This window comes from Pseudorasbora parva, chromosome 16 (genome assembly GCF_024679245.1).
Source record: "Pseudorasbora parva isolate DD20220531a chromosome 16, ASM2467924v1, whole genome shotgun sequence".
Lineage (NCBI taxonomy): Eukaryota > Metazoa > Chordata > Actinopteri > Cypriniformes > Gobionidae > Pseudorasbora > Pseudorasbora parva.
The window spans coordinates 31,910,441-31,938,222 of NC_090187.1; the positions used below are offsets into that span (position 1 = coordinate 31,910,441).

Consider the following 27,782-nt stretch of genomic DNA (forward strand, 5'->3'; position numbering starts at 1 on the left):
TATTTTGTAGTAATCTTTATAAAGAACACTGATTTAGTCACCGAGTGGCTTTACACAAATGTCATTAGAGACACAGCACATCAGAACGTTTTGCAGGCACATTCTGAATCAGTCATTTCAGTCGGGGGATTCACAGCTACAATTCTGCAACTCCATGCTGATAATTCATTTTCCCAGACAAAACAGACCCCCGCACGCACACACAAGAGTGTAAAGTCAATGCAAGACATGACGACAGCAACAAAACCCAAGCATGAAAATACTTACATGCTCATCTACATTTACAACAGTTAACACGACTTCAAGAACACTTCTATTATACATTATTGTGAGTTCTCGATGGAAGTCTTTAGATGATGACGTTTTATATACATCTACTTACAGCTGGAGATCAACAACTCCATGTGAGAGATTTCGATCGGATATTTACATTGGCAGCCACGTTCTCTGCCAGCATTTTACACACATGGTGATAATAAGAGCAATATCTGTACAACTGTGAGGCATCATTTCGATGCTCGAAAATACAAATCTAGGAAGCATATTTAGTAACATCTATAATCAGTGCTGACAATGATTGAGTTGTTTTCTGTTCCAGAGGACTAACTCTTTGTACCCCTTAGCCATGATATCTTGTACCAAAAAGTGGAACCCGCTTGCTGTAGCTATCATAACAATGCCACTTTTTTGGATCATCACATTTGCTGCTGTATTTCTTCATTCTGCTTCAGTATTCCAAGGTTAGTAGAGGTACTGCATCTGACAAAATCATAATCTGTAACAGGTGTTATTAAATTTCGAGACAACGTCTAAAATGGCATTGTTTCCTTTATGGCTGTAACCTAAAACACAGATCAAGTCTGCTGAGAAGAGATCACCACAGTCTTAGATGGAGAACTACGAATGCATTGCTACTGCCACTGAATGAACACATTTAGACCGCACTGAGTCCTGGAGGAAGTGCACGTGTTGTGATCTCAGCATGCTTCGATGAGGTCTGGACGTTTTAGACGATGGATCCCTTCGAGGATGACAGATGAATGGAGCGAATGCGCGTGGCTAGCGTCTTCTCCAGGTCGTGTAACACGTCGGGGCAGCAGTTCTCCACCGGAGTGTTATAGAGCAACTGTTTAAATGGCTCGAGCTCTATGAGAACCGCCATGTTCTTCAGAAAGTAGCCCTCGATGTAGGCCGACAGCTCAGGTGCATCCAGGAACTAAGAGAGAAACAGAGGAAAGAAAATACTGAGAGTGTAAAGAATATTCCATACTGGAATAATATTCCATAATATTCCACATGATAAATTACATCTGAGAACAACATAAATAGACTGCCATTACTTTAGCATGGTTGTAGATCTCCACACAAGTTTCGGTGTTGATGTTCTTGGCGCAGATGATCTCACAGTGTCTCTGTAATGCCTCCAGCTGGAAGAACTTAGATGCAGAGAGGAGCTGGAAGAGAGAGGAGAAGGAGAGAAGTTGAGAATATAAAAATGTAAACCTCAATATTAGGCTAATTTTACTTACACTACTATTAAAAAGTTTGGGTTCACCAAGAATGCATTAAATTGATTAAATGTGAGAGTAAAGACATTTATAATGTTACAAAACATTTCTAATTCAAATAAACACGGTTCATTATAATTTTTTATTAAAGGGTTACTTCAGCGATTAGCATATGGCTTTGTATCAGTAGAAACCCTGGAGTATATTCAAATGATTGTGCTTTCCCCCCTCATATCTCCCTGAGACAAGAGATTTATGCATTTTATTTCTGGAAAAATTCCTCCTATGATGCAAATTGATGATTTTTGCATCATAGGAGGAATGTTTGCCCAAAGGCTAAAGACTACAGCCAGCAGAGGGAGCCATTTCCGCATGTTTTGAATCTGCGCATGGGGGATGGAGATTACACTCAGCTTGCAGGGAGAGCTCAGCTTGCAGCTACAGGATCATTTAAACGGAGCTATGGTGAGCAATGTAAGTCTTTTAACTTCTCAAATTCATTTCTATGAAAGTTAAGCTTGCAAAGGCATGAACTGAAACGCGCCAGACTGAACTCGTGTTGTGAATGTATGCCGCGAGTGTAGTCGCGATTACCTCAGCTCTCATCACTCGTGCAGTTAGTGCTCAGTGCTGTGAGACTCGCGCGCTGACTCACTCATTATATTGAACAGACACGTTCAGTTTTTAATTGTAGTGTCTTCTCCAACTCAGTCACTGTAATCAAGTTGGTAGCGTTGGGAATGGCCTCACAGGGCAGTGAAGCATTCTGGGAATTGTAGTCTTTCACCCCAATGGGACAAAAATACATTTTCTGTCTTTTCTCAGTCTAGAAGGCACCAAATTCAAAAATAATTTCACATTTCTACTACATTGATGACCCAGTTTAAATACAGATTCATCTTCCCAGCGCTGAAGTACCCCTTTAATCAAAAATAATGGTTTCCACTAAAATATATAAAACAGCACAAAGTTTTCAGCATCGATAATGAATCTCGAGTAACTGCAGTAATAGCTGCTGAAATTTTACATTGCCATCACAGGAATAAAATTACATTTTAATATCAAAATGTGTACAGTATACACTGTTAAACTCCTTTAAAGGGATAGCTCACTGAAAATAAATACATTTTGTCATCACTTACTTACAAGTTGTTCTAAACCTCTATGAGTTTTGCTGTTCTGTTGAACACAAAAGAAGATATTTTGAAGAATGTTGGTAACCAGACAGTTGATGGGCCCCATTGACTTCCATAGTGGGGGGGGAAATACTATGAAAGTCAATGGCTTCCAGCAACTGCCTGGTTACCAACATTCTTCAAAATATTTTTTTGTGTTCAACAGAACAACAAAACTCATATAGGCCGTGTGTCCACCAAAGCGTTTTTTTCATGCAGCTGACTGGCATATTCAATTGTTTTCAATGGGATCGCCGCGTTTTTAGAACGCCTGGAGCGTAACGAGGCGTTGAGCGAGTATTTCACGATCAAACCCTGAGCGTTCTGCATTTTTTACTGGTCGCCAAGCGTTGAAGAATGTTCAACTTCGAGTAAAACGCAGCGCTCATCACTGTCACCTTTCACCAGCCGTCCAATCACAGTGGAGGAGGGGTGGGGCAAACACAACACCGACCAACCGCCACATTCTGCTTGTACAACGTCCACAGATGAAAACAAGCAGCAAAATAACAGAACAAAATACTTTAAAACAAGAGCCAGAGCAAATACTTTACATTGTATCTGCATTTTAATATAGAATCAATACAGAAACAAACTATCTGTGAAATCAGATACTAGTAACACATCCGGAGATTTTTCGTATCATAACATCCAACTGAAAAAATGCTGTCCTGCCAAAATGCTCACAAGCGCCCACAGCGAGGCGTTTTCAGCCGACTAAAAATGCTTTGGTGGACACACAGCCATAGGTTAGGAACAACTTAAGGGTGAATAAATGATGACATCATTTTTTAATTTTGGGGTGAACTATCCCTTTAAATATAACCATTCTAGATTGTTTAACATAAGGACTGAAATTGAGTTATTAGTACATACATCCATAACCTCAGTGTTTCTGATGTGAAGTGAATCCGTTCCCCCAAAGTACAGATACTGCATCACCAGCTGTAAGAGAAAACATCAGTATATGGGAATGCATCAATCAGAAAATAATATAAAAATGATGAGCTCTTCTTTCACTCTCAAATCAAGTTTTATAAAAATAAGTCATGCAGGCATCTTTTCAGAGCGTTAGTGAAGGAGCCAGACTGTACCTGAAATACATTGTATTTGACATGGCTGATTTCGATACAGGTGTTCTCAGCAGCTGGTCTGTTTGCTAGAAGTGATTTAAACCTTGGGTATAAGGAGTAGAAGTTAAAACAATGATAAACATACTCTATATAGTGTAACTAAAGAAAAATAAGCTGTTCTTGTGCCTCATATCTTTGTTATTATTAATAAGGTGTTGTTGTAATTGAAACAATAGAGCGCAATGTCGCTGCATGGAATTATACACAGTGCTTCCTTTAGTTGGATGCAGTACATCAACTGACCTGCTGGAGGCGGTGAAGAGCAAAACTTTGTGAGCGTAGAAAGGCTTTCCCTCCACCAGGAAGGTCACATCTGACATCTCCTTGTTGTTTAGGAAATGAGGATCTGACACACAAAAATATCACAAATGCATTTTTATTAGTCTCAACGGTCATCTGCGGAAATCACCAGCATGGCCACAGTTGCTGTCAATAATGCTCAGAGAGTACATCCAAAAATGATGCCATCATTTACTTCTCAGTTCTCACAATGTTCCAAACCGGTATGACTTTCTTTCTGCTGTGTAATTTCTCGATTTCTTTCCATCTAGTTACAAAGAAGCTTTCAAGGATGCATAATCACCACTAAAGAAGACAAATTGACCTGTGCACTATGCAAGTCTGCTGAGGCCATGCGGCAGCTTTGTGTGAGAAACAGACTCTTAACCCTCTATTAATTGTTCTAGATCTCCTTGGAATGTATGTAATAGTACATTTTGTTATGTCAATTCATTGTTTCTTTTGATCCGGTTCACAAAAGTGATCTCAACGTGTTTGAGAGCCGGTTCATCTCACTGACTGAATAACTTCCATTTTGTTCCATTTGTCACACTAAGCTATCATGTGACTACCCCTTTTTTGATTGCAGCTTGTGCTTGTCAGGGTTCACGCTGGTAGGAAGACGAAGGAGGACAGATTCAAAGAACGAAAGGAGTTTAATCTTGCCGGATTTCTCAGGTGAGCATACAAGCAGAACAGCCACACGTGAAACCGGACAAGGAGTGACAGAAATGGTAGAACTTAAATAGGGAATCCAAACGAGTTGTTGACAAGTAATTGACAAGACACAGCTGACACAGAATTAACTAATGATGATGGTTACTATGGAAACAGATGAGTGGCGGAAAAAATGCACAAAGGAAAATATGACATGTAAACAGGAAGACAAAACAACAGTCAAGCATGTGACAGTGCATTTGCTATTTTTTTAGTTATGTTGTGTTTTTAATATTTCTAATTAGCTTTTCTAAAGTTTTAATTTTAATAAATGTAATACTTCAGCTAAAACATTTTATATCAGCTTGCCAAGGCAACACATTTTTATACACATCTAATATTTATATTTTGTTTCAGTTTTATTTATATTAAAGCTGCACTATGTAATTTTTCTGTCCGCTAGAGGTCGCCTATTCCAAACAAAGGCGTAGTTTGATGACGCCAAGTTTCAGCGCAGAATCTTGGGACATGTGGTCTTCACCTCACAGCCGGTGGAAAAGACCGGGATAGGACTTGGGCAGAAATCATGTTCATGGATGTGGTTATTAAGGTTACTATAGTATGAAGTAGAGCAGGACCGAGTGTTGTGGAGCTGAGCAAGGCCGCTGGAGCGATTGTTACGCAACACGCGGCTCGCGAGCAGCCGGACATTTATAATGAAGGGACACAGTCGCTGGCGCCATTTCTGCTTTCTGGTCATGAGTATGAAGTAACGCAGCTCTAATTATCATATTAGATACATTTAAGTGTGTTTAAAATTATGTAATGACGTTACTCTGTGCGTTTGCTCGGCAGCTGCTGTGACTCTTGTTGCACACTGATAAGAGAAAAGCGTTTCTGCGGAATAAAACCCAAACGAAGTCGTGGGTAAGCAGATGTCCTGGTTCCTTGGTTAAAATAGCATTTTTCTCACAATTTACAAATAGTTGGAAACATTTGGGATATTGTAAGAACTCAACTGAACAAAATATATAACACTGGCCTAGTGTTTTTTGGATATTTTACTGCAAAAATACCACATAGTGCACCTTTAACGGATTATCCTGATTATATTATATAATGGATTCTATTATTCAATTATCCCGACGCTTCCAAGCTTTATAATGGCAGTGATGAGGTCCATTAAGTTTAAAGCTCAAAAAAGCCCATTGGCTCCAGTGGGTTAATAAAGGCCTTCTGAAGTGAATCGATACATATTTGAAAGAAAAATATCTATATGTAACACATTATCAGTGAAATATCTAGCTTCGCCAGACTGCTTTCCACACTGAACTAATGAAAAAACATAACTGGCGCGATGTATCACTAGAATGTAGCGTGCGTGTTTTGAACTGCGAGAGGCGTTACACTTTCTGTGTAAGTTGAATACTGAAGGCGGTCTGCCAGAAGCTAGATATTTTAAATATGGATATTTTTCTTATGAAAACCCCATCGATTCACTTCAGAAGGCCTTTATTAACCCCCTGGAGCCGTGTGGAGCACATTTATTATAGATGGATGAACTTTTTTGAGCTTCAGACTCATGGACCCCGTCACTGTCATTGTAAAGCTTGAAGGCGTCAGGATATTTATTAATATAACTCAGAAAAGTATTATGAATATGGGAAATAATAAACGTTTTTTTTTTTTTAATTTAAATAGTACATCCTTCAGAATTTCTCCTTTTGTGTTCCACCGAAGAAATATAGTCACCCGGTTTGGAACAACATGAGGGTGAGTAAACGAGGACAAAATTCTAATTTTTGTGTGAACAATCCCTTCAACTTGCATTAAAAAAAAAATATATATATATTAATGGAAGAACCACCCACAAATGACATTTTCACTTGACATTTCATTAAGAAAGAGAGTGCTCAGATTAATTCAAAAAGTTTAATTTGTTCTGGTCATGACTAATTGTATTTTACAGAGAGCACGGCACAACCTGATATCTGGTGCTACATACCTAGTCTTGACGTCTGTTTCCTCTTGATCTCGGTGAGTTTGGGGATCGGATACGGCCCATAGCACTGAGTAAATAAAACAGCCAGCTGCTGACTAATCACTTCATTCTGCAAACCATGGGAAAGAGTAATGGGTAAGACCCCTCTCATCAAATCCCATTACAAACAACACATTTTGACTCGCCTTGAGGGTGTTAGCAATGCACATGTGTGAGGTTTTGTGTATGTGTGAGCTTCCATAGCAAAATCACAGCTTCTATTCTTCGATGCGTGGTGTTTTTTGGGATCTGTACTTTACTTCAGAGGTGAGACAAGTACGTTAAGAGCAGGAAGATGCTTAAATCCCTGTCAGATCGCTCCCTCTGCAGTTTGAACGATCAGCTTCTCTGAAAGATTGTTAGAGGTTCCTCATCAACCTGACATTTCTCTCACCCAGTCTGCATCTGTCTCTACAAATCACCTGCTGTCAGCACAGCACCACTATTTCCTCGCTCTCTCTGCCGTTCTTTCTCTTGGTCTCTCACTCTTTGTACTAACAAGCAGACACATTATTTGTGAAGGTTGAGCAGGGAGCGGAAACTGTCAGTCATCCCTGCAGGGTTCAGAGGAAGGTTCCTTGACTCCACCATGGATCAACTTTGACAAACACACTCACACATATACCTACTGTTGCCCAATGGAAGGAAGTCCAGTTAATCTTTACTTCCTGTACTCTCTGATATGCTGCAGAGGGAGTAGATATGGATGCGTGAAGAAGATGTATTGGTCAGTGTCAAAGGATTCTTTTTAGCAACCTAGGTTTCAAAGAAAAGCTCCCTATTACATAACACTGTGGGAGGACGTCAACAGAATGCCCAATTCAAATTATGTGAGTCTCTGCCTTCACTTCCTGTTCTGAAGAACCAATGTGTTCCCTAGGGTTCTGGACTCTAAAGATTCTGAGAGAAGTAATCTTGTATCTCAGGCAAGCTACTAGCAACACCAAGATCAGAGGCTTGATTCCCAAGGAATTCACATTGATAAAAGTGTGCTAGAAACTAGAATGCAGTGCAACCTGCTTTAAATTAAAGTGTCTGCAAAATAAAGTATTATTGTCTACATCAGTGTTATTTTGGCTTTATTAATAATACTATTATAGTATGTATTAATTAGTGCTGGGCAATTGATTAATCACCGATGTTGTGTTTACATAATATATGTGTGTTTTCCATGTTATAATCACAATTATTATGTACTGTGTATAAATACACAAACATGCATTTATATATTTAAGAAAAATATGTTAGATTCATATATAAAAGAAATAATAATAATAATATATATATATATATATATATATATATATATATATATATATATTCACAAATATTATATATTACATATATATTCAAAACACAAATAGTTCTTAACTATATACATGAGAGTGTGAATTTATACGTACATAATAATTATACACAGTACACACACATATATTATGTAAACACAAACGATTGCCCAGCCCTAATATTAATATTTTCAATTGTATTTAATTTTTAATTTTAATTTTAGTTGAAGTTTTAGTAAGTTTGTTATGTGATTTTATCATTTCGATTAGTTTTTTATATATATTTATTTACTCTTTAAATATAAACAAGTATTTATTAAATGAAATAAATTATAACAAATATTTGCATTTAATAAATTAAAATAAACACTTTTAAATATCGGTTATATAATATTTATATTTCATAGAATTTCTTTCAGTAGTTTTAGTTAACATAACACTGAACAAAATTATGAAGATGAAAATTGGAAGAGAAGACTAGTTTAATTAATTAAAATAAAATAAAATTATAAATGTTCAGTGCAATATTAACTACAACTTAAAGAAATATATTTTTTTACATTTTTATATAATGCTGTATTATCTCAAATAATTAATTTTTCATTCCTGATGATATAGCAAGGGCTTGTATGAGCTGTCTAATAAACAGTCAACTTTTTGAAAACTAAGGTTGGGGTATATAAAATTGGTGACACCACAATAAGAAATTGGCGTGCAGCAAAGTATGTGGCAACTTAATCAAATATTGGCACTGCAGTTTGTGCAACTTGGAAGAAATCTTGTTTAGTTGTTATAATTCGGCTCAAACAGAATTACATTTTGAAAAATAATTATAGTTTTTCTTTAATGAAACACTATGAACCATTAGGTTTAAACTGTAAACTGAAATGAAACCTAGTAACATTTTAAAACTATAACAACCATGTTGCAAGATGAAGAAATATGAGGTCAAATGTAGAAATTGCTGGAGTTTTGCTCTGTGTTAGTTCACCTTGCTGGCGCGCAGGATCTGGAACATGAGTGGGAGGCCGTGTGTTATGAGTTCCTCTGTGTACTCCTCCTCTTCAATAGAGCTGAACTCTTTCAGCAGACCCTGGATCAGCGGCCGCCGGTGCTGCAGGAAACAAGTTCGCAGGGACTCCAGCCACGTGTGCAGCGTCCAGGGCACACCTGATACACACAAAATACATGACAATCACCTTTTTTACTTTTCAACGAGTAAGAATGTTATGCTCTTGTGTTCATCATAGCTGCATCTACAAAAATACAGTTAATGTGAAATATTATTACAATTTAAGAAAACTATTTTCTATTTTAATATATACGACAATGTTATGTATTGCTGTGAAGGCCTTCAGTGTCATATGATGCTTCAGAAATCATTCTAATATGCTGCGCTCATGAAGGAGATCTTATAATTATCAATGTTAAAATCAGTTGTGCTGCTTAATATTTTTTTGGAAACCATGATACATTTTTTTGGGATTCTTTGATGAAGAAGGAACAGTGTTTATTTGAAATATAAATCATTTTTTACGATTATCCCTTTTGATCAATGTAATGTACGGAGCCCCGCACATGACATGCAGTAAAAAACTAGTAGGCTAAATCAGTAAAATCACAATTTACTATTTCATTCCCTTGATTTATAAATAGTGCGCGAGTTTTACTAATTCATTCCCTCGATTTGCTAAATCGTAAGCACAATTTACATTTTTTTTTCTTGCATGTCATGTGCAGGGCTCTGTAGTAATGTACCCTATTATAACAAAAGTTTTAAGTCTGTAGTTGTTTCTTACTAGCACAAGGCAAAAGAACCCAAATATTCTAGTTTCCAGATATAACTTGAGTCCTTCTTTATATGCAGGTCCATGCTAATTTTTCCTGTTTTATTGTATGCCATGTCAAAATTGTCCAATTGTTTAGAAAAGCAATAGCACCAGGCCTGGCTCCAATCATCCAGGCCAAATAACCAAAAGGTTTTGATCACTCTCTCCCGACTGCTATCAAACTATAGCGGGTTTATGAATTTATATGATCACATGAAGTCTTTGACTTCGAATTATAAATTATAAGTAATAATAAGGCTACACATACAATATTGTTGCTAAAAACAACAATAGACAAGAAACATTAAAAGACGAGCATGGAGGTGATGGATTTGAAGGATCCACATCAAAGAAAATATTGATCTGTGAACTTTATTATTATGAACTGAATTGAATGATTCAATGTCTGCTGCTGCTCTAGATAAATAGTTATTCAAATGAGTTCAAAGTTCAAACTGATTCACTTCATATAGATGTTTTATGTTTTAATAGTCAGAAAGAGTCATGAAGCGTTCGATTTTTAGTATGCAGACTTTTTTATTTACACAGGTGAAGGGGGACGGTGAACTGCATTAGGAGTTGTAGTTGCGGTTGTGCTTGTTGATCCACAAGTGCTTCAGTTTCGGATCGTTCATGTACCGATCAAGCAGCAACTCTTTTTCTCTTCGCTCCTTTTCCTTGATTATTTTCTTCTCTTTCTTTTTCTTGGCCTTCTTCTCTGCCCAGGTGAACAGAAAAAATAGCACTTTTCTTTCGCTCTTTGTCTGGGCATTCACATTATTCTGGGTCTCTTTCTTGGGACCACCAGGAGAGGCTTCACAGAAGAGCTTCATCATAAACTCTGAGATATCAGAGTCATCATCCAAAGGGCCTTCTATGGCCTCGCAGTCTCCCATTTCACTGGGGTCATATTCCTCTTCCTCAAATGCCCGGACCACTTCCATTGACCATCCTTCCTCCTGCACCTCGTCCTTGTCCTCATCCACCTCCAACCAAGCAAGCATCCTTCTCGTTTTGATTTCAGCCTCCGGCGTTTGGGGGCGTTCAGATTTGAGTAAGTCACTGGCCTGGAAGGTCTTCCCTGTATACTCCACATACTCGTTCTCCTCATCCTCTATGTCAATCAGCATGAGTTCTGGAGGTGGCTCAAACAGGGAAGAAGGGAACGGCTGAGGCTTCCGGCTGGGAGGACGTCCCAGAACAACGACTTCATCAGCTGCAGGAGTGAGGCTCGGAGGAAGTTGTTTGGGATGACGCACTTGGGATGAAGAGTGCCGGATGGAAAACAGTTCATCAGATGCTGGATCTGGATTCTGAGGATGCACAGGTTTAGTCACTGGCGGCAGGGGTTTGAAGTGAGCGGCTGGAAGGGCGAGGTGTCCGGAGACACTTGGAAGCATTGGAAGTTCTCCCCCTATTGGCTTTAGATAGGAAGATCTGATGGTAGTAGGAAGAGGTTTGACCTCCACAAGAAGTGGCGCTGGTTCTGTGACCTTTCGCTGCTTCCGTTTTCTCTTCTTCCTTTTCTTTTCTCCAGCTTCTCTAAGCTCACTTCCACCCTCCATAAACTTTTCCAGACCGTGCATCTCTCTTTTTTTCTTGTTTACACGTCCTCTCTTTATATTTTCAAGGCAGAGTGTTATTTCATCTTCATCTTTAAGAATTCCTTCCTTGTTGATCTTCACCTCTCTTTCCTCGTTCGCTCTCTGAGGTGTCTCCCTTCTGAGCAAGAAGTGAGCAAAACGCTCAAACTGTTGTTGAAATACACTGCAAAACAGCTCCATTATGAACGCTGAATGCTGTAAGTGAATTCAGTATTTGTTGTAGATATCTTTAGAAAGTCTCGAAAGTCTTTTGATCTATTCACTCCTAAAACACCAACAGCAAACTAGAGTCAGATTTGCAGTTTTATGCTGCCAGAACGGAATCTCCACTATGATGTCACAACAGTGAGCTCAGCCATCTGAGCAGTTCTAGAAGCAGCAAACACACACATTCACACTAGTGGCATCAAATGAAATACTGTTTCCAAACGAGTTTCCCAAACACTCCTCCCCCTCCCTGAATATTAAACTGAGATAGCAGAAATTATTTGAGTTCCGCTGTTTTAGAATCATATTTAAAAAGTGGCCTATTTTTCATTTTTTCAGTCAATTAATATTTCTACAATAAAACTATTACTATATTTAAAACAATTATCTCATAACATAATTTATGCACAGTGTTTGGGTAAGTTTCTCTAAAAAAAGTTATTAATTACTAGCTATTAATTACATATTTAATAGCGTAATTAGATTACTACTAATTACACCCTCTCGCTCTTTAAAAAGTATTACATTACTTATACTAATTCTTTTTTAAATACTTATTACTAATTCTTTTTTGAAAAATTTAAAAATATTATTTGTTAATCTTATTTTGTTACTGACTGCTTATCTGACTTTATATTTATTAAAATACTAATAATACTTATTTTTTGTGGTGAAGCCAAAAAACTTTTTGTTGTAGCTTTAATACGAATGTATTCTTATTAAAGCTACTAAAGTTATTCAATCAAGAGCTGTGAGTTATTTTCAGTTAGTTTTTTGTTTTTTTTCGAAGTTGTTGTTTACATTCACAGACATAACCAACTGTATTTATTTGAACTTTGTGTTTTTTTACATAACCTTGTGTGTATTTGACAGTTTAAGTGCAATAAGACGTGAAAGAAATTTGTTTAATACTCATTATTACTCACATTACTGACATCCAGCTTTCTGCGCACGTGCTTCGGATGTGTGCGCTCAGAATTTTAGACTGTCGCATGCAGATGATAAACTATTAGGACGATGAATAACTGCAATTTCACAAGAGCGTGACTGCGATAAAAATGATAATCAAAACCAAATAGATGTTTTCGTTTTTTGCCAAAGTATCAAATGTCGAGTTCACATTGCACAATTTTAGCTTCTCCAGGAAAAAAGGGCGTTTGAGGGGTAAAATGTGTGTTATTTTGGCAGGGTTGCCTGCTAAAATTTGCATTCATGCATCTATATATCACATAATAGTCACTTCAACCCACGGACATGGCAAACAACCCGCAGATAAAAATGCGGACTTGGCAACACATTGCAGTTGAGCCGATCCTGTCGTCGATCCATCTGTCTGTGTGAGCACAGTGGCAACTGAATGCTACCCCAGTCGTGCAGTGTGAAAAGAGTGTGACTACTTTAAAAACCGTTTGTGCATAAGGCACGATTTGTGAAGGCTCCGTCGTCTACTCGAAAGCGGGGTCAGGAGCAGCAGCTCATTTGCATTTAAAGACACATGCATATTTTTCCTTCCACTCAAAAATGGGCATTTACAACATGGCAAAACACATCTGTGGGGTATTTTGAGTTGAAACTTAAAAGACACATTCTGGGGACATCTGAGACTTATTACATCTTGTAAAAAGGGGGATAATAGGTCCCCTTTAAGCTACACGTACTATACAGTAAAAATTAGCACTGTGTAAATTCTAACTACTTTCTGCAAATTCATTGTAATTCCATTATTTTTTTACTGTAGATAATATAAGAGCACTGACCTAGACTTCTGATGTCCAATGTGATATCGACATAACCATGTTCAGAGCTGTGATACATCGCCTCTCTTAGAGCTTTGAGTTTGGCCTTCCCTGTGCGGGTTGCTTCTATCTTGAGGGAATTCCTCTCTTCCATCTCTGATCCCTCAGCCAATATCTCCTGTAGAGACAGAACATCCGCCTTCCCCTTCTCCGACTGCGACAGAAGCTTGCAGAACACGTTCCTGCAGCACGAGGATGAGGATGATACGATTTTGCAGGTTTTATTAATAAATTACGAGACTGTGTTCGAGTGTGTATTTGACTGATGCAAGTGTGTGTGTGTGTGTGTGTGTGTGTTACCTGTGTCCATGCGCAGCAGCCAGGCTGTAGGAGTTCATGTCTCCATGTGGTGCAGTCGAGATGCCGTTGCGGTACATGGTCCCAATCATGGGGTCTGCTCCTCTCTCCAAAAGCAGACTGACCAGCTCAAAGTTCCCTACAGCAAACAAACTGCTGAGTCTTCTCTTGTGGCCCCGCTGTTTTATAATTCAGTAATTCGAGAAGGAAGTGGCGCTGTTGTCCGGTCTGCAGTGTGAGCTTTCTTACCTGCAGCGGCAGCTAACTGCAAAGGCGTCTCAGTGTAGTTCTCCATCCCGTCCTGCAGAGAGCCTTCCACATTGGCTCCAGCATCCAGCAAGAGCTGAGATAAAAGGAAGGAGAGAGGTTTTAACTAGTGTATAAACTTGCTGCTAAGATTAAAGGGTTAGTTCCCCCCAAAAGGAAAATTCTGTCATGTTACTCATGTCGTTCCAAACCCATTCGTTCATCTTTAGAACACAAATGTAGATATTTTTAATGAAAGACTGTTCCTCTTTTGAAAGTCTATTCACACTTATATTTGATAGCATATCCTTATATACCTTATATTTGATAGTATATCTGAGTGCTCTGTGTATGTTCGCAGATCAATGTTTATATGTGTATAAAAACCAAAATTAAATCTGTTCATCATATAAAGCGATTAAGTCTCTTCAGGAGACTTAATACTTAAATTGTTAAATTTATATGGATTTCTTTTATGATCTCTTTATGAATGTTTTGAATCGTCAGTGTATGGAAGCTTGTTGCCACCACAGAATAAAACATTTTAAAAGATAATTGTGAGTTTCCCTCTTAATTGCGAGTTAAGTCAGAATTGTGTGATATAAAGTCAGAATTGTGAGTTATAAAGTCAGAATTGTGAGTTATAAAGTCAGAATTGTGTGATATAAACTCAGAATTGTGAGTTATAAAGTCAGAATTGTGAGTTATAAAGTCAGAATTGTGAGTTATAAAGTCAGAATTGTGTGATATAAAGTCAGAATTGTGAGTTATAAAGTCAGAATTGTGTGATATAAAGTCAGAATTGTGAGTTATAAAGTCAGAATTGTGAGTTATAAAGTCAGAATTGTGTGATATAAAGTCAGAATTGTGAGTTATAAAGTCAGAATTGTGTGATATAAAGTCAGAATTGTGAGTTATAAAGTCAGAATTGTGAGTTATAAAGTCAGAATTGTGAGTTATAAAGTCAGAATTGTGTGATATAAACTCAGAATTGTGAGTTATAAAGTCAGAATTGTGTGATATAAAGTCAGAATTGTGTGATATAAAGTCAGAATTGTGTGATATAAAGTCAGAATTGTGAGTTATAAAGTCAGAATTGTGTGATATAAAGTCAGAATTGTGAGTTATAAAGTCAGAATTGTGTGATATAAAGTCAGAATTGTGTGATATAAAGTCAGAATTGTGAGTTATAAAGTCAGAATTGTGAGTTATAAAGTCAGAATTGTGTGATATAAAGTCAGAATTGTGAGTTATAAAGTCAGAATTGTGTGATATAAAGTCAGAATTGTGAGTTATAAAGTCAGAATTGTGTGATATAAAGTCAGAATTGTGTGATATAAACTCAGAATTGTGTGATATAAAGTCAGAATTGTGAGTTATAAAGTCAGAATTGTGTGATATAAAGTCAGAATTGTGAGTTATAAAGTCAGAATTGTGAGTTATAAAGTCAGAATTGTGTGATATAAACTCAGAATTGTGAGTTATAAAGTCAGAATTGTGTGATATAAAGTCAGAATTGTGTGATATAAAGTCAGAATTGTGAGTTATAAAGTCAGAATTGTGAGTTATAAAGTCAGAATTGTGTGATATAAAGTCAGAATTGTGAGTTATAAAGTCAGAATTGTGTGATATAAAGTCAGAATTGTGTGATATAAACTCAGAATTGTGTGATATAAAATCAGAATTGTGAGTTATAAAGTCAGAATTGTGTGATATAAAGTCAGAATTGTGAGTTATAAAGTCAGAATTGTGAGTTATAAAGTCAGAATTGTGTGATATAAAGTCAGAATTGTGAGTTATAAAGTCAGAATTGTGTGATATAAAGTCAGAATTGTGTGATATAAACTCAGAATTGTGAGTTATAAAGTCAGAATTGTGAGTTATAAAGTCAGAATTGTGTGATATAAAGTCAGAATTGTGAGTTATAAAGTCAGAATTGTGTGATATAAAGTCAGAATTGTGAGTTATAAAGTCAGAATTGTGTGATATAAAGTCAGAATTGTGTGATATAAAGTCAGAATTGTGTGATATAAAATCAGAATTGTGAGTTATAAAGTCAGAATTGTGTGATATAAAGTCAGAATTGTGTGATATAAAGTCAGAATTGTGAGTTATAAAGTCAGAATTGTGTGATATAAAGTCAGAATTGTGAGTTATAAAGTCAGAATTGTGAGTTATTCTGTGGCGGTAACAAGCTTCCATAACAGTGTTATAGGTAAATAGATCGATTAAATATGATTAGATATAATTAGAAGATGAAGATGAATGAAAGATGGTAAAAAAATATGGACGTATTGTACATGACGTCACCCGTAGCTTTCTAAAGAGCATTTTTGAAGCCACAATTCGGATGTTGCCATCTTGGCAGCACGTCACCACGATTCACTCCCGGATAACTGAAAATGGGCAAAGAGGCGGGAAAACCACAATTGTGACCAAAAACACAATTTCTTCCAGGCTGTAAATATGTTTTTTCTACTGTAAAGGGCATTTTAACATAGGGCTCAATGAGATTCTGCTCCCTTCTGGAGCCTGTCTCTAGCGTCCAGTTGACGAATTGCAGTTTAAGTCACTTCTGTATTGGCTTCAAGAGAAACGGGGGGAGGTTGCCGCTTGGTTTGGAACAGCATAAGAGTGAGTAATTGATAAATTAATTTTCATTTTTGGGGGAACCATCCCTATAATAATAGGCATTAGCTCAGCCAAGAGATGACAGTGAAACAAGCAAACACATAATGAATCATAATGGTTGTACGTGAGAGCACCAAGCACTCCAATTCATGCAGACAAGATTTTCAGGAGAAAACTGATGCACCCGCTACAGGAATTTTATTCTGACTCAGCTGTTTGGCTCAAAAATCTGCCGAGAGGTCGGCTGGGAGAGAGAGGTCACTACCTGCACCACAGGAATGTGCTGGTGAAGTACGGCGAAGGTGAGAGGCGTGGCCTGCCGGGTCTCTGGGAAGACTGAGGGGTACTTTTGCACTGTGTTTGGCACCTACGGGAGGTACAGGGGACAGAGCAGGGCACAAATGAGAGAGATGGAGACCTTTAAAAAATGGTCCTGGGAAAAGCAAAGAGATGCTGCGCTCAGCTGAAAATATGGAGATAGATGCCTTTTTGCCACTTTATAGGAGCTTCCTGCACTGTATATACATATATATATATATATATATATATATATATATATATATATATATATATATATATATATATATATATATATATATATTATATATATATATATATATATATATATATATTATATATATATATATATATATATATATATATATATGCATATGTACACACATATATACACCATCATTCAAATGAAAAGTTTTGGGTCTTTTATAAGAAATGAATGCTTTTATTCAGCATGGATGCATTATAATAATCAAAAGTGATAGTAAAGACGTCACATTTATAATGTTACAAAAGATTTCTATTTCAAATTAATGGTTTTTTTAAACTTTCTATTCATCTATGAATCCTGGAAAAAAGTATCACGGTAAAACATTAAGCAGCAACTGTTTTAAGCACCAAATCAACATATTAGAATGATTTCTGAAGGATCATGTGACACTGAAAACAATGATAATACGAAGTATATTAATGTCAACATTAATATTATTATCAATAATGGCTGCTTAAAATTCAGCCTTGCTATCACAGGAATAAATTAAACTTTCAAAAAAGAAAAGAGATATTAAAATTTTTAAAGGCCCATTTTCACCAATGATGATAAAGTTATATTTTTGAAAATTGTTCTAAATTTAAAAGGATAGCAGAGTCCACACCATAACTATAACAATGCAGAGGAATGATATCATTGCAATTACTTTCATAACTTCTTTTTCTTCTTTTCAGTTGACGAACGACAACTGTGCTGTGTGTGCTTATAGTAAACAGAATGTTATCATGCATTGGTGTGGACACTAATATAGTTATTGTTATAATTATCATTCTCGGTGTGAACAGGCCTTAAAACTATTTTACAATATTATGTTTTTTACTGTATTTATAATCAAATAAATGCAGCCTTGGTGAGCATTTGAAAGGTAGTGTCTATATAGTGGGGTCCAAATGTTTGAAACCACTTTGAAAATCTGGGATTGTGTTAATTTAAATCACAAAATAAACCATACTGTTTGCTTTAGTAAAAAAAAAGACAAACAAAAAAGGAGATGTAAAACAAGGGAAAGTACAAGGGGATTTATGATTTTGCACTATTTTAGATCATTAATCAATTAAAGCTACGGTAGGCAATCTTTCTCATAAACACAGTTATATCTTGAATCTATAGGTTGACTCTCTTTTCACATCCTCATTTAGTTGAATCAAGATGTGAAATCTCTTTGGTTAAAGGTGCAGTGTGTAATATTTATGAGGATCTATTGACAATGCAGTGTAATATACTTGTTTTCAGTGGTGTATAAGACCTTATAATGAACCGTTATGTATTTATGGCTATAGAATGAGCCATTTCTATCTATATACTCAGGTCCCCTTACAGTGAAGTCGCCATTTTGCGCCATCATGTTTCTACAGGAGTCCTAAACCAACAAACTTCTCTACAGAGCACTAGTCACTTTCTGCTGTCTCAGACGACGACATGTTTGTCCTTTGTCAGTTATCATAGCTTCTCTATGTACTTTTAAAGGGAGAGGGGAGAGGTGAGAAGTGGGCAGTTGCAATTCGCAACCTCACCACTAGATGCCGGTAAATTTGCAATTTGAAAGAGGTCATCGAATGCAAAATTCAATTTCATATAACTTTTATATGGACACAACCACCCTACAATGATAAAAAATAATTTTGAGTATAAGGTAATGCAGCTTCGTTTATCATATTAGATACATTTAACTGTGTTTAATAATAATAATAATAATAATAAGTTTTATTTATATAGCGCCTTTCCAGAGCTCAAGGACACTTTACAATAAACAAACAACAATAAAGCCAAATGACAAACAGAGTAGACAGAACAACAGTAGGCAATTAAGAGTGCAAGTATAATAATACAGAAATCGGAGTGGGAAAAAAATAAATAAAAAAAAAAAAATTTCTTTAAGACCTATAACATTCAGAAAAGAGGTGTGTTTTGTGCATGGATTTGAAATCAGAGATAGTGGCAACAAAACGGAGTGGTCGGGGTAGAGAGTTCCATAATTTGGGTGCTATTACACTGAATGATCTGCCCCCCATTGAAGCAAGGCGATGCCGAGGGACAACGAGAAAGTTGGAATCAGCAGATCGTAGAGAGCGAGTAGGGTTGAAGGGGAGAAGCAAGTTACAGAGGTAAGGGGGAGCAAGGCCCCCTTTAAAATGTTTAAAATGTTATGACGTTACTCTGTCCATTCGTTTAGCGACTGCTGTGACACTTGTTGCACAGATAATGTACTCTAATTTCAACGTATCGCTGGACGAATAGTTAATAAAGTGTTAAATATTAATTTTGAATCATTTAATATGTATCACGGTTCTTTTCACTGTAATTCACATAAGCCCCTTTCACACTGCACGTCGGACCCGCAATATTCCCGGAATAAAGAAGAAACTAAAATTAAACAAGCAGAAACGTGCGCAAACTGGACACAAGTCGAGACCACGGAGCTCCTTACTATCCGCGCTGAAGCTGAGATCGCTCGCCATTATACGTCACATCCGGATGTCACATGTCAACTCGATCCGGGACCGTTACGTGTTGTGTGTGAAAGCGCACATATTACGGTATTTCGCTGGCAGTGTGAATGGACCAAATCTAGCGGAACAAAAGCCGGGTCGCATTATCCGTGTATTTGCTGGAATCGCAGTGTGAAAGGGGCTATAATGTGCCTTTAATGTGCCTGTAAGCAAGTTCCTTAAAAGGCTCCTATAGCTGCCATTGTCACAGTGACCAGAGTTATGCAGTCATGTCTATTTTAAACCTTGTTTATAATTCATAAAAACAGAATTTAAACTAAACAAAATTCATATGTTATTGGGCACTTGGAATTGGCCTGTATGTTAGTGTGTTTAGCTGCAGCAGTGAGTGCGCAAATTTTTTCTTGGTTTGCCGAATTTCCGTGTACTACAGTGGATCGATAGATTACACGTCAGCTGATTTACTTTTTGCTAAGTGGTACAGTGTTACACCGTCGTTGTGTAAGAAACTCTGTTTGCATATTTGCGTGTATAGAGCCCTAATGGTAGCGACTTGAGATTTCTGTGTCTTTAGAGCGTTCCTCTGCCATAGTGTCCCTGGAGCGATGTGGTCAACGGTTCGCAAACGGCAGCACTTCATGTGTCTTGTGTCTACACACCCCACGGAAGAGAGGGGTAATTTAATTATTATTTAAAGTATATGTACCAAAACAGGTCGCTGTGAACAGAGCTGTTTTTAAGGAGGTAAAAAGGGTGTTGTTTTACACACAAACATTGAGGAATTTTAACCAAAGTATGTTACAGACTTTACATGAAGACCCTAAAGAATCATACCAACTTGTGGAAAATGGGCATCTGATGACCCCATTAAATCTCTTTTGACATCCTGAATATATAAACAATTACATACTGTATATATATTCTGTGGAAATCTCAGGACCAAAGACATTTTGTCCAATCATTGCATTCGGTTTAAATTAATGCTGAAATAAATCTGCAGCAGTCAGGCGATACAAGTCAGAGCTCTGCAGGTTGTTTACGTTCATTATCAATGTAATGTTATGTGCTTTGAGACATAAGGTAATTTAACACCGTTGCAGACTCTGCTCTGGCTGTGTGGGTTCAAAATAGGCAAAATAGGCTATATTCAAAATATAGTTTTGAAATAGGCATGGCGTTGGAGACTATACCTAAGATCCTATGCTTTTAAAGCTAGCTTGCTATTGCTAGCCTCTCGAAAAAGTGCCTATCCTTGCTTTACGCAAAACTGTGACACTGATTTATGATCATGTGACTCCTTTGTACAGATCCGTTCATCCGTTCGATTCAAATTATGTCAACTTATTTTGATATGTTAAGTTTAAAAACTGAAGGTTAACTTCATAGCATCAATATGTTACCTTATTTTCCGGCTTACATACGTTGTGACAGTACAAACATGTCAAAAGTCAGATTTGTCTAAAGGTGTGAGTTGTGAGTGGGAAAACAGCCCCTGATACCTGCCAAACGTCAATAAACTTTTCACATTTTTATGACAGAGCTGCAAACAATATCCTTTCCCTGCTACAGGTGACTAAAAACTATGACTTGTGTTGAAAACATCTCTGAGACGCTGCTGGAAATAGTGACAAATACCGAGTGCGTGTGTAAGTGAGAAGTCTGTACTACATTCTACGGCCGAGGTTGGCAGAACAACGCCTAGTGACAGTGACTTCCAACAAAAAGCAACCCAGACAAATCCCTGATGGGCATGCAAAGCAGTCTGAGTTTTCTCCTGTTGTACCACAACACAGAAAACACAAATACTATGAAACTACATGATGAGCAAGATGAGTGTGCTTAATGTGTGAACACAGCAGCGATATAGTCACAAACCTCACTGTTGATGTCAGCTCCTGCATCTAGCAGCATCTGAACCATGGCTTCGTCACCGCGGACACATGCATACATCAGAGAAGTCATGCCCTAGAAAACACACATAAGACAATGAGCATATGCCAGACATCTTCTCCTATTGTGGAGTAATGGCATACAACTTGACCATATATACTGCAGCATTTCATTTAAATGCATTGCTCTATTTTATATGGACATAATTCCAGCACTGAAAGAGTCTTCTTGTGCTGATAACTACTCTACTGGAAAACCTAAATGTTACTGAAATCAAGAGTTGGAAAATCAGATAACAAGTGAACTAGCAAAGAAACAAATGTAATGGCAAACATTTCCACTCCCTGAGGTCGAAAACGGAGCAAAGCAATCAGTAATGGAAAGAGCACTGGTATGTTTCCTAAAAGCTGGCTCTGATTAATATAGTTAACCATTAAATACTGTGAATCTTGAGAGAAACCTGCAGTGCAAATCTTTTTCTTCTTTTTGGGCTTTCATAAAGCAATGCGTGCAAGCATTTAAAGCCTGGCTGCAGCCTTTCGACTTTTATCTACATTTATCTAGTTGCTTTTATACATTTAAAGTGACATAGATTTTAGCACCTGGAGTTGCCCCGGCATTTGTACTGGGACAGTTTCTCATGAACGAACCACTTTAGGGGTCTCAACCTACAACCTTTAGGTTACAAGACCAGGCCAAGATCATTACAACACACAATCACTTACCACAGAGGTCACAGGCTGTCAAAGTCAGCATGTAAATCTAGGATATTAAAGGGTTAGTTCATCCAAAAATGAGTTATTTTGAATCGCCCATGATTTACTCACCCTCAAGCCATCCTAGGTGTATATGACTTTCTTCTTTTAGACGAATAACGAATACAAACAGAGTTATATAAAAAAAATGTCCTGGCTAATCCAAGTTTATAGTGGCCGTAAATGGGAGCCCAAAATTTAAAGCCCCCCCAAAAAGTGCCTCCATCCATTATAAAAGATATCCACACGGCTCCAGGGGTTAATAAAGGCCTTCTTAAGCAAAGTGATGGGTTTCCATAAGAACAATATCCATATATAACATGTTGGATGCACTTTTTTGGGTTTCAAATTTTGGGCTCACATTCACTTCTATTTATTAATATAAGAAAGTCATATACAACTAGGATGGCTTAAAGGTGAGTAAATCATGGGGTAATTTTCATTTTAAAGTGAATTATCCTTTTAATGAAACATATGTTTTGCAATCACATTCAACATATTTGATTTAACTATTTAATTCCTGCTGGATAATTGGATTAATTTAATTTGGATGAATTGTGATTTATTTTATTCAACTGACAGAAATGTTAAAAAAAAAAAAAAAAAAAAAAAACAATTCTGCAAATAGTTTTGTAATCTATTTCTTAAAAAGTTGATATAAAAGTAAAAAATATCTTGCCAACAATATTTTAACAATTAGCTTAAGTACAACGATAATAAAAAAAGGCAACAATTGAATTGAGGAAATATGTATTGCATTTTCTTGTCACACTTTAAAAAAAAATCTCACGCAGTATAATTTGGTTTATACAAGGTTGCATTTATTTGATCAAAAGTACAGTAAATATTGTGAAATATTATTGCAATTTATAATAACTGTTTTTTTATTAAATATCTTTTAAAATTGTACTTTAATCCTATGATGGCGAAGCTGAATTTTTAGCAGCCATTAATTCAGTTTAACACTTCCTTGCTGAATAAAAGTATTCATTAAAAAAAAATATATTGAATGGCACTGTATATTTTAGGAAGGGGTTTCCACATGGACGAATCATTATATTTTGAAAAAAAAAAAAAAAAAAACATTATTAATGCTGATTGGATTTGCATTTCTGAACATTTATGTTGTTTATGTCAAAATCATTAGTGTTGAATTGAAAACGTGATTGTCATTCTAACCTGCTCACTCATACTGTTGATTCCGCCGGGCCCAAGTAAATTGATGGCCTGGTTGACAAGGTCAGTGCGGCCACAGTTGAGCATGCGGAAGCCAAGATCCTGCAGGAACTTGGCCTCGGTGGAGGCAGCGTCCAGCTTGCGTGACACGCAGAAACAGTCATCCGTCCTGCGGCACACACACAAAAACATCTTTCTGATGTCTTAACCCTCTGCAAAAAAAGCTTGATTTACAAATTCCAAGTTAAATATTCATCTGTGTGTGAATCTTTCATTACAACACTTGGCCTAATAGCAATAAAGCAGCAGTTATGGTGCAGTGAAGGGCTTGTGTGAGGTTGACTAAGCTTGTTTTCCCTGTACAGGCTGTTTATGAGCCATTTCCATTTCACTCATGATGGGTAGCAATATCTGGTAGCTGGATGTTAATTTAATGGCAGCACGCTTACTTCAGCTGGCGGGGTTCACAATCCACCCCGGGCAGTAGGAGTCTGGCCGCCTGCCGAACATCATCGCTATCCACTGAAAAGCTGCGGCGGTGCTCTGTGTGTGCCAAAGCCACTCTGATCCACTCCATCAGAGGAGGAAGTACTAGAAACGGCCTGCAGGGGGAGACAATATGTGATTACTGCATGTACATACAAAACATTTGTCTTTCCTAATGTTATTTTAGTATTATTTATAGATTAGCATTTTGAACTAGATTTTATTTTACTTCTTCAGCTTTAATTTTAATTTGTTTCATTTAAGTAATTTTGTTTGTATTTTTTGTTGTTTTTATATAATTCAAAATTGATTTATTTTAAAGGGTTAGATCACCCAAAAATGAAATTGATGTCATTAATGACTTAATATCATTCCACACCCGTAAGACCTCTGTTTATCTTCGGAACACAGTTTAAGATATGATATATTTAGTCAGAGAGCGTATGCAAGTGTATGCACACTTTACTGTCCATGTCGGAACTAACCCTTTCATTTCCCGTATTATTTCAGTTAGCAATGTTAGTACTTCAACTTCTTGCCAAGGCAACACTTCTAATTGTGTTCAGTTTAAGTTTTTCACTTAATATTTATATTTTATTTTATTTCAATGAATAAAATTGTTTCTTGATAGTTCACTTTAATTAATGATAACAACAGTGGTCTTCAAAACCTTAAATCACAGAGAGACAAAAGCAAGATTTAATCTCACAGCGACTGATTCAGTCAGCTCAGCTAGCAAAAGTCCTTTTCATGACCTTGGAAGAAAAGAAAAAAATTTCATTCTAAACTAAATCTTATTAGTAGTTGAGCAACACAATGTATCCTGAGAAAAAAATAGCAAATTAAATAACCCATAAATATTCACGTATTTAATATTGTTTACAATGATGCTATCATTTTTCAGCAGGAAGTATTTCATCTACTCTGCATTTATTCATAACATGGCATCGTTTCTTTGCATTGCCTTTGCCTTGCAGTCTGTTGCACTGTATTTCACATTTATCCTCCTCTGCATTTCATCATATTAAGTGTCAAGTTGAATAAATGACTGCTTGGCATAAGGTAAGTACCTTGAGCGACCGCATCAATCAGAAATCTCCCTAACAAAAATACCCAGACTTTGCATCGCCTACAGTAGGTACAAGAATGGAAGTCCCCTCACCTCTCGGTCTGTAAGGTGACTTTGGAGGGCTCTACGTTGGGGTTCTCCCACTCCATCTGAGGGCAGTGCATGAAGTAGCAGAGCGTATATAAAGCCTCGGGCTCCCAGTGGATCAGGCTGCTCTTCTGAGGGAGCGGAGTGCCGTTGCTGTGGTTCTTTATGCTCAGAGGCTGGAGGTGATGCATGGCTCTGGACACTAAATCACCTGTCGGGGGCACAAGAGACCTTTGGTTTGTGGGGAATGATGTAAATGTTGAAGGACAGTACTGTCGTTGCATTAATGTTATAGCATAAAAAATTAGCAACTCTGTCAATCATTGCCTGCTAGTCAGCTGTTTGTGGGTCCTCGGCAGCATGTTTGTCAGTAATGAAATTCTTGGCCAGTCCATCAAACTAAATATTTCTCAAACAAGTTATGTAATATTGCCAGAGGATACCTGTCAGGACCCTATATAACGTTCTAATATTAATAATGACTATATTTTATAAACAATTGTATATGTGTGTGTGTGTGTGTGTGTGTGTGTGTGTGTGTGTGTGTGTGTGTGTGTGTGTGTGTGTGTGTGTGTGTGTGTGTGTGCCTGTTTATGTGGTTTATGAGGACACAAATTTGTATAACTACATGGGTATTACACTGGTATTACACTATAAATGTGGTTTATGAGGACATATCAAATGTCCCCATAATTCAAATGGCCTTAAAAACATACTAAATGATGTTTTTTTGAGAAAGTAAAAATGCAGAATGTTTCCTGTGATGGGTAGGTTTAGGGGCAGGGTTAGTGTAAGGGAATAGAAAATACGGTTTGTACAGTATAAAAACCATTACGCCTATGGAGAGTCCATGTAAACCACATAGACCAACATGTGTGTGTGTGTGTGTGTGTGTGTGTGGTTTTGGACACCCCTGAAAAACAGCCCCATACCATAATCCCTCCTCCACCAAACTATATATAGTTGGCGCAATGCAGTCAGGCAGGTAACGCTCTCCTGGCATCTGCCAAAAACAGACACTCCCATCAGACTGCCAAACAGAGAAGCATGACTTGTCACTCTAAAGAAAATGTTTCCACTGCTCCAGAGTCCAGTGGCCATGTGCTTTACCAAAGACTTTAATACGGTGCACTCGAATTACTATGAATGGGAGAAAGGCAACACGCAATATGGTGGAATAAGTCCCACCTTCTAAATAAGAGCCAATTGCCGATTTGGTAAAGTCTTGTGTCATTGCAGCTGCCATTACAAGTTCCAGTTCCTATAGAAACAGCCAGTGTTCTGCGCGTTAGCTTGGTCCAGGCTGAAAAAAATATTTTTTTGTCATGATTCGAGCATTTAGAAACAAAATTTATGAGACAGATGTTGACTGATTTCAAATATGAAAGTTAATCGTAAGAGTGGCTAACTGTTTTGGATGATTTGATGTTTCCCCATTCAAAGAGATAGATGCTACACTTGCATGCCCAAGAGGCATTTCAAAGATGGCTGCCGAGAGAAATAACTTTTCTTAAAGGGACTTTGGCTTCACCCTACACCATCCGACGTTTGTTATTGAACTCGGTGATGTGAGGCTTGCATGCAGCTGCTCAACCCTGGAAACCTATTTCATGAATGTTTCGCCATGTTTTTTTTTTTTTTTGATATTAATTCCAGTGCAAGTCTGGAAAACTTCAGCTATGGAATCAGCAGAGCGTTGGCGACTTTTACACACCATGTGCCTCAGCACTTGATGACCCCACTCTGTGACTTTATGTGGTTATCCACATTGTGGCTGAGTTGCTGCTACTCCTAAACGCTTCCACTTTCCAATAATACCACTTACAGTTGACTGTGGAATAGCAGAGATAAAATTTCATTAACTGACCTAGTGCAAAGGTGGCATCCTATCACAGTACCACGCTTGAATTCACTAAACTTTTATAGAACATCCCATTCCCCCCCCCCCAACAAAAATTGAAATGTTTGTAAACGCAGACTGTGTGGCTAGGTGCTTGATTTTTCTATGTAACGGAAAAACAAAGCACTAAACTTTTTTAAGGTTAAAGGAACTGTATGTAAGAAATGTATTTCAATTAATCATAAAATGGTCCTGGTATGTCACTAGACATTAAGAAATCATGTTAATTTCAAATACTTCTAGGTATAGGCAAACTAGGCGGTCGCCTAGGACGCCAACAGTTGGGGGGCGCCAGTGAGCCCCCGCCCCAACAAGATTTTTTAGTTATTTCATATATATTTTATTATTAATATTTCGTACTTTTGCTATTGCATTATGATTAGTTGCGATTATTGGAGTGAAGTCGCCGTGGTGATAGTGGCGCTGCTGTAATGAGATCATGTAGAGGGCGGCAGGGAACATCGTCATCCGTGTTTAGTTTCATCATCATGAAGAGGTCAAAGCCATCAGGGGCTCAGTATCGTAAAAAGAAAAAAGAGGAAATATAAAAAAGAAAGCAAAATATACAGGTATGCTAGTCTACTTATTGGTTACTTGTTCTCTACTAAGCTGGTAGCTCTATCATAACTTTGAGCAAAACATTACACTGAAAGTGTAATGAGAGAGACAACAAAAGGCACACAAAGCGGTGACGTCCTGAAGCGTGGAGAAGAAA

The 27,782-nt window shown here is 37.2% G+C and overlaps 1 protein-coding gene across 1 annotated transcript in view; it reads right to left on the minus strand.

Annotated features, from left to right (window-relative positions):
• btbd11b (BTB (POZ) domain containing 11b) overlaps positions 1-27,782 on the minus strand; it is an 88,707-nt gene continuing 60,925 nt past the window's right edge. The window contains exons 3-17 of the mRNA XM_067420290.1: positions 25,174-25,378; positions 23,975-24,127; positions 23,529-23,694; positions 21,580-21,669; positions 16,955-17,056; positions 14,062-14,155; positions 13,816-13,951; positions 13,477-13,697; positions 9,071-9,249; positions 6,758-6,863; positions 4,060-4,162; positions 3,778-3,859; positions 3,560-3,628; positions 1,341-1,454; positions 1-1,216 (exon numbers count right to left, since the gene is read on the minus strand). Of these exons, the coding sequence (XP_067276391.1) occupies positions 1,007-1,216; positions 1,341-1,454; positions 3,560-3,628; positions 3,778-3,859; positions 4,060-4,162; positions 6,758-6,863; positions 9,071-9,249; positions 13,477-13,697; positions 13,816-13,951; positions 14,062-14,155; positions 16,955-17,056; positions 21,580-21,669; positions 23,529-23,694; positions 23,975-24,127; positions 25,174-25,378 (2,030 nt within the window). The 3' untranslated portion in view covers positions 1-1,006. The remainder of the gene's footprint in view (positions 1,217-1,340; positions 1,455-3,559; positions 3,629-3,777; positions 3,860-4,059; positions 4,163-6,757; positions 6,864-9,070; positions 9,250-13,476; positions 13,698-13,815; positions 13,952-14,061; positions 14,156-16,954; positions 17,057-21,579; positions 21,670-23,528; positions 23,695-23,974; positions 24,128-25,173; positions 25,379-27,782) is intronic.